Raw genomic sequence first — 10476 nt, forward strand, 5'->3', positions numbered from 1 at the left:
AGTCTTGACAGATAGAGTATTCTTGGCTGCATTTTTTTCCCATTTAGCACATTGAATATATCTTGCTGTTCTGTTATTGGTGTTTTGTGGCCTGTCAAGTTTCTGTGGACAGATATGCTGCAAACCTGATCTGTCTTCCTTCATAGGTTAAGAAGTCTTTCAACTTGCTGCTTTCAGTATTCTTTCTTTTTCTGTGTATTTTGTGAATTTAACTATAAAATGTACTGGCGATGGCTGGGTTTTGTTGAATTTAATGGGAGTTCTCTGTACCTCCTGGATATTGATAACTGCACCCTTCCCCAGATTAGGGAGGTTTTCAGATTTAATTTGCTCACATAAACCTTCTGCTTTTTCTCTCTCTTCATCTTCTGGGCCTTCTATGATAAATCACTGAGTTCCCTAAATCTGCCTTTGTGATCACTGACCTTTTCCCCCCCTCTTCTTTTCAGCTTCATTGTTTTCCATAATTTTATCTTCACTGTCACTAATTCACTCCTTTTCCTCATCCATCCTTGTTTTTATGCCTTCTATTTGGATTTGCATCTCAGTTATAGCATTTTTAATTTCAGCCTGACTAGATTTCAGTTCTTACATCTCTGCAGAGAGGGATTTTCTCATGTCTTCTATGCTCTTTTTCAAGCCCAGCTAGTGTCTTCATAATTGTTGCTCTAAATTCTATTTCAGACATCTTACTTATATCTGCATTAACTAAATCCCTGGCTTTCATTTCCCCTGTTCTTTCTTTTGATGTGAATTCCTCTGTCTTGTCATTTCGGAGGAAGAAAAAACAAAAATAATTGAAATAATTTTTTTTTAATTTTAAACAATCAAATAAAGGAAGCTAGATCCTAGGTGTGTTTTGGTTTGTTTGTTAAGAGAAGCACAATAGAAAAAAAAAAAAAAACAGAGGGTTGCCTGGGTAGCTCAGTCGGTTTAGTGCCTGACTTTTGATCTCAACTCAGGTCATGATCTCACAGTTTGTGGGACCACAGTTTGGCATTGTGGAGCCTACTTGGGATTCTCTCTTTCCCTCTCTCTCTGCCCCTCACCCACTTCCACCCTCTCTTTCTCTCAAAATAAACTTTAAAAGAAATAAAATAGAGAATAGAGGAAGAGGGAAAACTTACAACTTAAAAATTATAAAGATAATAATAAAATAAGATAAAAATAAAACACAATTTTTGCTTTTTCTGTATTCAAGAAACAAAAGAAAAACAACAAGAACAACAAAAACAGAAACAGGAGCAATAACCACAACAAAACAAACAAATAAACCCAGATGAAGCTAGATCCAGTTTCCCCTAGAGCTGAAACTGCAGCAATCCATGGTCAATAGACTATGCTTGTGGATGGGATTTGTGTTGTCTTCTGGGGGCAGAGTCTGCTGCTCTAATTCTCAGGTCAACTTGCCCTAGGGCCTAGAGGGCACAGTGGGGCAGAACTTGGTGCAAGGGCTCCGTTCTCCATTTGGTGGTACTGATTAATTCAGAGGTCCAGCTGTGTTGGGCTACTGGTGAAAATGGCTTTGCCCCATTCTCCAGTGTCAAGAGTGGGAAGTTTATGTTCTCATAGACACATGATCATTCACCCCTCCTGTGTATCTTGTTTCCAACAGCTCCCTGAATTAGCCTGTCTGTGTCTGAGCTGTTCAACTATCAGGCAGCACCTCTATCTAGAGTTTTATTTCAGGAATGGTTGTGTTTCAAAGTCCCACACTTCAGAGACCCCCTCAGCAAGGACCCACAGTGGTCTTATTTGGGAAGGTGTCACTGTGGTGTGGCTAGTGCTGGTTTGTCCCAGGAAGCTGTCACACGATGGGGCAGTTGCAGTGGCTCAGTGTTCATGGTAAATCCCCAAAAATAGCAAGCACCAGGGCTTGCTGTCCTCAGCCCGAGTCTTTGTTGCTATATGGGTAAATGTGTCAGGTTGATGGTGCCTACTGGGTCTTTTGCCCATATTAAGGGTGTATCACCTCTACCAAATGTACTCCAAGAAGGGAAACCACATATCCCATTGTGATCCAGGGTATTTTCAGACCACATTGCCTGCTCCCAGGGTTCCATCCTGCTGGAGCACAGCCAGGGGCTGACCTCTAAAACTTCAGACCCTGTGGTCTGCTGTTTATAAAGATCTGGCAGTATTGAAACCCTCTCCTTTTTCTCTCATCAATCGTTTTAGGGAAGAGTTTTCCCTTGTGTGTTTCACTCTTTCTCTCTAGCTGCTTTCAGAAAGAGTGTTTTCATGGGAAAACCTGATGTACTGCTCTCTCTCTCGCTCTCTCTCTCTCTCTCTCTGTCTTTCTGCTCTTTCTAAAAATGACTGCCACCTCCTGGTGGACTACAGGTCTTCTCTCCCCCAATTCACCCCTTGGCATCTGACACATTCTATCCTTCAAATTTTCATACTGTTCTTTTAATCCTAAGGTTGATTTCCTAGGTGTTAAAAATGGTTTGATGTTTATCTAGCTGTGTTTGAGGGATGACACAAACCCAGGATCCCCTTACTATGCCACAATCTTAACTCTTCTTCCATTTTATCTTAGTTGATGGTTTTATTGACTTAAATGTCTTTATGCCTTTCCATATTAACTTTTTAATATCTGTAGAATCTTTAGTAATATCACTTAAAAAAAGACTGATGTTGATATTTTTTTTTTGGTTTTTTTTTTTGATGATGATAATTTGTGGTTTACTCATTTTTTTCCTTTATTTATTTATTTATTTATTTATTTATTTATTTATTTTTGAGAGAGAGAGCACAAGCAGGGGAGGGGCAGAGAGAGAGAGAGAGAGAGAGAGAGAGGGAGACACAGAATCTGAAGCAGGCTCCAGGCTCCAAGCTGTCAGCACAGAGCCTGACGAGGGCTTAAACCCACAAATGGTGAGATCATGACCTGAGCTGATGTTGGTTGCTCAAACAACTGAGCCACCCAGATGTCCCTGTGTTTTAGTCTTTTTAATGCTTCGCTAATGTTTTACAAAAAGCAAAATATGCTCCATATGTCATAAACAGAATAATTAAGAACATGGCATGTGGGTTAAAAGGAATATAAACCAATTGCCAAAGAGGGTTGAGTGGCTAAAACATAATGGCCTAACGATGATTAAAACTTCTCATTTATGCTAAACACAACATAATTGATGAGCACTGAATAATTTTAATCTATAAATTACCATTATTGGGTTGAGGTACTCTGAGGAAAGATTAGTGTCAAGTATCTGAACGCAATAAATAAATAAATAAATAAATAAGAGGCAATTTTGGTTGCTATCTATTTTACGTAGCCCTGCAGTTGTCCTGTCATCATAATTTATTTTATTTTTTTTATTTGTAATGGTCCCTATGCTTAGGAAGTTGATTCCTTGCATTTCACAAGGGACTAATATTGATTTACCTACCAGTGGTAGACTGCATTAACATCCATCCTATTTCCATCCATCTAGGTCAATGGAAGTCAGTGAACATGATGAAATCAGTGTTGAAAAGCACCTGGGCCAGTGACCTTGCTTGTTTTTTTCCTTCTACCATTGCCATAGGCAGCCCAGGAAAGCTTGCTGGTCGCAGGAAGAAGATATATGAATGGAAATCGTGGGTTTTTATTTGTGTTCCTCATTGAATCATTGAATGTAACAAACTGGGAAATGTCTTTTTTAAGTTATTTTAAACACACATACTGGTTGATTTTTCCTCTTTTGAGATAATGGTTTTATTTCTTCCCTTCATGTTAAAGTAATGAGTTACATCCTGTATTAATTAAACATTAAGCCAAATCACATTTATTCTATATTGCCATCTAGATTACATGTATGATCTCTTCACCTGATTTAGTTTTTAATTTTGTGAATTTCCCTATAATGTTTGCCTCCGTTTTTATGAGAACAATTAGTCTGTAATATTCTCTTATCAAACTATTTGTATTTGGTTTTGAATATAAGAGTATATTAGCTTAATATAATGAGATGAAGAAGCATTTTATCTTTTCCCATTCTCTGAGTAATTAGATCTAAGTGATAATTAAGTGATAGTTGATGTTTCTTTGGATGATTCAGAGAGTACAAATAAAAAAATAGGTGTTTTTTTTGTTATATTTGTAAACTACTTGTTCAACACATGGTTATAGGAAATAGACACCATTGAAGAAACAATTATAGCCCCTATTTTTTAACACTTCAGTGTATATGAGCTCACTTTCACTGAAATGTTTGTATTTCAATCCAGAGTGCTGTTACTGGCCTATTAAACCCTGTTATGTAGCAGACTAGATGTGCCAAAGATCTAATATATTTTGTGTCCAGTTCTTCATCAATGACTGATAGGACTTGGTATACCAACTACCTTCTGTCACTGATGGGGTAACCTGGAATACATGTTTTCTAGTGATTCCAAGAGTCCTCTCCTGGATGAATCTCCCTTTATATAAAGTGTTACTGGAAATCATATCCTTAAAATAACATTTTGAAATTGGATTACTCACCACCCAGGTGGCAACCAATATCCTATCCCTGTAGGTAGGGTAGTGGCATCAACACTTAACATTCTGAAGTGTGAAAAGTACTAATAATTTCACTTGATGACTGGTACAGGATACAGGTAGAATGAGAATGGATAATAGTATTTCTCTAGCATTTGAGTTACATCAGAAAAAAATTTTAATATTTATTGATCACATATCATGTAGCAAGCCCAAACCTACGTACTAACTTTTATGCTCTTATTTTAATGAGTAGAGGTTAGGATGACTAAGCTCTGGAGATGGACAGTGATTATGGTTGCACAGCAGTGTGAATGTGCTTAATGCCACTGAATTGTGCACTCAAGAAGAAAAAAAAAAGTTTTATGTATATTACCATGAATAAAAGCATGTATAGAGTTTATTCATTTTACCATGAATAAAAGCATGTATAATCCATATTTACATTAAAATATATGTGTAAATATTTATAGAAACCTTTCTAAATGAATATACATGTAAATAATATGTTGTAATTATATTGGTCAAAAAAAGAGATCATTTATGAAATTCTATTGTCATTAATTGTTTATTCATCACTATCCCTTTTGTCATTTTGAACATTTGCCTATATTTCTTTCTTTACTGTGATTCATTGGTATCTATGAATTATCTTTGCATATAACAGAACTAGAAATACATATTAAATGAAACAATGACTAAAATTCTGAATTCCTTTAAACTCTTGCTCTTACTGTTTTGTGACGGTCAATAATACATAACTTCCTTCGCTTCATTTTCATCATCTTCGCATTAGTGGTTTGAATACAAAATTTCTAATACTTGTAATAGACACAAAAATTGTTATTTTGTTGACAAATGGTTGAACTCATCTTAAAACTTGAAGGAGTTCTATGAATGCTTTTACTTTCTCATGTTTTAGTTTATTGGGGGAAATAGAAACATATGAATCAACTTTTATTAACTTCTGGAAATTTGTAAATTCCTCCCAGAGCATTGTCACATACAATATGAGTAATGCAAAAGTATATAATTAGAAGATATATTTACAGATTCAAATGAACATGACTTATTATAAAAGTATAGTGCTTCAGTTGTAACTTACTGAAACACACTAATTGAAACTTATTTAGCCAGGGATGGAACACAAATGAATAAAACAGTCACCATTAATGTCTTATTCTGAAAACTCAGTCTTTTAGGAAATAAAATTTGCCATCCAATTGCAAGAGGGAGGGTGATCCATGTTCAATATCATTTAGTGTAGGAGGTCCCAGGAGCTGTAATATCCAGGGAATGTGAAGAAGTCTGCCTTATATGAGGCTTATGATGGAAAAAGTGATCTGTTGCTAGGAATCTTATTGTCACCCCTTGTGATTACCCAGCTGATTTTATATTTTTTCTTCAGAAATGTTATGCTCCCTTTCATACAGTCACTAATTATATTTCTAGGTTTTATTGATGACAATACAGTAAAGTAAAATAATAATAACTTCAAAGGCATTCTATGAGTGAAAATTCTAATTTTCTTTCTGTTGGCCCATAATGGTTTCAACACCATGAATGGTCTCCATCCAGGCATGCCATAGAAGTCTTGCTAGGACATGGGGGTACTAACTGAGAATAGATGAGCACAATTATTAATAGTGTTTTTTTTTTCTTTTCTAAAAGAGTAAAAATTTTATTTTTTTTCCAACTTTTTTTTTTATTTTTTTTTTATTTTTGGGATAGAGAGAGACAGAGCATGAACAGGGGAGGGGCAGAGAGAGAGGGAGACACAGAATCGGAAACAGGCTCCAGGCTCAGAGCCATCAGCCCAGAGCCTGACACGGGGCTCGAACTCACGGACCGCGAGATCGTGACCTGGCTGAAGTCGGACGCTTAACCGACTGCTCCACCCAGGCACCCCTAGAGTAAGAATTTTAAAGTCAGAGAGGTGGAGAGTATAAGAAGTTAACAGCTAGGAATCAGAAAAGACAAGAAGGAATCTGGGAATAATTGACAAATCAAATTGTAGTTTTTTATATCTGTTTACTGTAAGCAAGGCTAAAGCCATGCTTGAAACATTTACAGAGTATTTAATGGTCAGAAAATTTTGTTGTATATGAGAAGAGTACCTCTGTGATCTGTGGATTGAAATTACGTGCTGGTTATGGAGAGAGTTCAGTTTTTGTGAAATATATAATTCACAGTAACAATGATGGATCATAGATCATGTTAGTCTAAGTACTTACTTTAGAGTTATTTTCTCACTCACACCTAATTAAGATATTTTTACTGTCCTTTCAAATAGTGAAAAAGTGATGCAATCTAAGTTATGTTGCAATTCCAAGGTCATTATTAGTATTAGTTTTTAATAAAACCTCTTATTATAAAAATTTTTATTTTCAAAGTTCAGTATCTGAAGTAATTTCCTACTATTCTGAAAAAAATATTGTAAATAGGCCATTGTGATAAATTTCTGCTACTTACCTATCAGTTGTCTGCATAATTAGCAGAGGCCTGTAAGTTCTGATAAATTCCTTTGCCACAGGTAGATATATCCTTATGTTCTATGGCATAGAATTTGAGTACAAATGCTAAGGACATGGAGTCATGAGTAGATCAGTCCACAATTAAAATCCAAATTTAAGTAACAAAGGGACAATATATGCAACATTTCAAAGTTGAAGTCAGATCATGTTTAATATTTTCTTCTAAAAACAATCCATATGAATCAAATGTGAAATATAAGTTAATATTTGAAAACTGTTGTAAATTAAGAAAATACTTAAAGAAGAAACACCTAATACTGGCTTTGTTTGAATTAAAAATCCCTAGACTGTATGAAATTTTGATTTTTAAAACACTGGAGGCACAGAAAAAATGGGAATAATAATTACTGATGTATTTATATCTATCTATCAGTATGTTTGTATGTATTATGAATGCATGTATATAATTTTAGATCTATGTGACTTACTGTTAAGTAAACCTGGACAAAAATCAGGAAGTGATATATGTTCTCCTAAATGTTTTCCTTATGCAAGCATATTAACTTTCAGTTATATTACAAAACCATTTTATTGCCAGACATGAAGATATCTTTGTTGTAGATATTATTTTTGTGGTTTTAAAAATCTTGAATTTGTTAACATGCCTACATATTTATTGAAAGCATCTCTCAGGGATTCTTTGACTTTCTCATTTCGAAGACTATAGATGAAAGGGTTCAACATCGGTGTTACAATGGTGTTCAGCACTGTGGCAAATTTGTTAAGATCCATCACATCACCCTTTTTTGGGCGGACGTAAATAAAGATGGAGCTTCCATAATAAAGTGTCACAACAGTGATGTGTGAAACACAAGTGGAGAAAGCTTTCTGCCGTCCCTGGACAGAAGGAATTCTAAGGATAGTAATAATAATGTACATGTAAGACACTCCTGTGAAGAGCAAGGAGCCCAAGAGCAACATAGCAGAGGAGATAAAGTCAGCCAGCTCAGCCAGAGCAGTATCTGCACAGACCAGCTTTAGCACAGGGCCACTGTCACAAAAGAAGTGATTGATAATATTTGGTCCACAAAAGGGCAGAGGAGCAGTTAAGATTGATGGTGCTAAAATTGACAAAAATGCACCTAAATAGGATCCCAGAAGCAACAATATGCATGTCTGTTTGTTCATGATGATGGCATACCTCAATGGGTTGCAGATGGCAATGTATCGATCAAATGACATGACGACCAGGATGAAGGATTCCGTGGATCCCAAGAAGAAGTAGAAGAAAGACTGTGTGAGACATCCCATGAAGGATATTGCCTTGGTGAGGGAAAATATGTTTGCCAGCATCTTAGGCACCACTGTGGAGGTGATGGCAACTTCAAGGAAGGAAAGATTGGCTACAAAGAAATACATGGGTGAATGCAGATGGTAGTCACCACACACCAAAAGGATGATCATAGTGTTGCCAATCAGAGACGTCATGTACATGAGCAAGAATGCAGAAAAAAGAAGAATTTCTACTTCCTTCTCATTCTGAAACCCCAGAAGAATAAACTCCATGACTCTGGTCTTGTTTCTGTGATCCATAATGTTGACACTTCCACCTGACATAATAAACAAAATATAAGTTCATGTTTGGTCTTTGCAACTTAACTTTGGAAGTGCCCTTACTATAGAAATTATCTTTTTTCTTTGTGGAAGGATGATAATAAAAACAAAATAAAATAAGTCCTGAGATGAACTGTGGAATACACTTCTACATTAAGATTGGCACAACTGTTCTTTTGAAAGACCTGTGAGTCTGTGCTCAGTGTATGGACTCTAACAGTGAAGTTAGCTGTTCATGAGCCATGTGAACATATGAGTAGTGCCCTTTGGGATAGACACATCACAGTGACTTTAATCCATTCAGATGTAAAAGAATGCTGGCAGACAGACTTGCAATCAAGTCTAATTCTATATTAATATGCATATACAAAAATAACTTTGAAAAGATATTTTATTATCAGTGAGAAAAAAAAAGCTAAAAAAAAACCCAACTAGACATGATCAATAATAGGTTCATGACTCTTTAGTTATAGGTACCAACCTCTATTACTGTTAAATTGATCATTAATGTAAAGTCAGCCTCATGTAATCATCATATAGAATCATATCTCAGGGGAGCTGAGGGGCTGTTTGTTAAGTGTCCAAATCTTGGTCTTGGCTTAGGTCATGATTTCATGGTTTGTGGGTTCAAGTCCTGCATTGGACTCTGTGATGACAGCTTGGAGACTGCCTGGGACTCTCTCCTTGTCCCTCTCTCTCTCTTTCCTTCTTCCACTCATGCTCACTTGCTCACTCTTTCACTCTAAAAGTAAATAAATAAATAAACTTTAAAATCACTTCTCATAGTGCATAAGATGCTCACAGGTGTTTTTAAAATAAGGAAAAGAATCAAACATATGACTTTATCAATGCCGATTATATTTATCTTGGAATTAATTCAAACAGAGCAAACATTTGGGGAGAAGGGTAGAGAAACTGAACTTCTGAATTTTACTAAGAGAAGAAGCAAAAGTGTAAGTACAGTTCTTATTATAAATGAAGAATAAAAAGTGAAGAAAAAAGAAACAGGAACATTCTTGGAGAGGAGTTTTGTTAAAGAAAGTTTTGGATTAGAGAGTGATTTCAAATTTCAGGTTATAAGAAACACAAATTTGATATTGGTAGGTGTTGGAATGGCTAATTTTAGATAAGTGGGAATTTCCATGGTTACTTTTCAGTAGATGTGATGGGTGAATGCTGTAATGGTTAGCTAAAATTTATATCATAGAAGGATCAATGTTAGAAATAAGACCTTGTGTGTTTTAATTTAGGTTTTGCTCATTTTTTTTGACCAAAATACTTATTTATATTTTCACTGACTTACTCTTATATATTTACTTAACAATGGGGAAACAAGTGAGAACACAGATAAATTTCTCACTTATAGGTATATCATTCACTTTATAAAAGAGTAAAACAAATTTGGATCAAAGTTGGGAGTTTTCATCATGATTGTTTATAATGATTATTCTGAATACGATAACACAAATTCAGTATTTTAGTTAATAGGGACTAAATTCGTTAATTCAGTGACACAGTATGAAGGGCTCAGTCTAGCTTTTTAAAATCATAGAAAATAAATATTGATGAATTTGGAGGAAAAGAAAAAAAAAAGTAATTGTGGAGGAATGTGTATTATTTGAAAGAGACTTTCCTGTGTTCTGCTACGGATGCTTTGAGGCACTAGCAATGTAAGGCAAACACGAAACTCTCAACTTGGGAAAATAACAATCCTTTCAGTTAATTCCAAAATTTTGCATTAGGTTGTCAATGAGTGAAAAGTGGAGGAAAAAGAAGAAAATCAGTGATGGGGAAAATAAAAGAGAGAAAAAAATTCCAAATAAAGACCATGAATTGAAAGAGTAGAACATTGTCAATTCTTTACTTACCTGCTGAAAGTGTACCTCAGAATTTTTATGAATGTGTAAGTGCATGGTT

At 35.4% G+C, this 10476-nt stretch overlaps 1 protein-coding gene across 1 annotated transcript; it reads right to left on the reverse strand.

Moving 5' to 3' along the window:
* Positions 1-7569: 7569 nt before the first annotated feature.
* On the reverse strand, positions 7570-8538 carry LOC131486305 (olfactory receptor 6M1-like). Its single transcript, XM_058686399.1, has one exon. It carries the CDS (start codon positions 8536-8538, stop codon positions 7570-7572), a length of 969 nt encoding a protein of 322 aa, XP_058542382.1.
* Between the last annotated feature and the right edge of the window lie 1938 nt (positions 8539-10476).

The sequence above is a fragment of the Neofelis nebulosa genome, chromosome 1 (genome assembly GCF_028018385.1).
Source record: "Neofelis nebulosa isolate mNeoNeb1 chromosome 1, mNeoNeb1.pri, whole genome shotgun sequence".
NCBI classification, from domain to species: domain Eukaryota; kingdom Metazoa; phylum Chordata; class Mammalia; order Carnivora; family Felidae; genus Neofelis; species Neofelis nebulosa.

Excerpts from the sequence above, each read along its gene's own strand:
- LOC131486305 (XM_058686399.1), bottom strand. The coding sequence starts at position 8,538 with ATGGATCACAGAAACAAGACCAGAGTCATGGAGTTTATTCTTCTGGGG.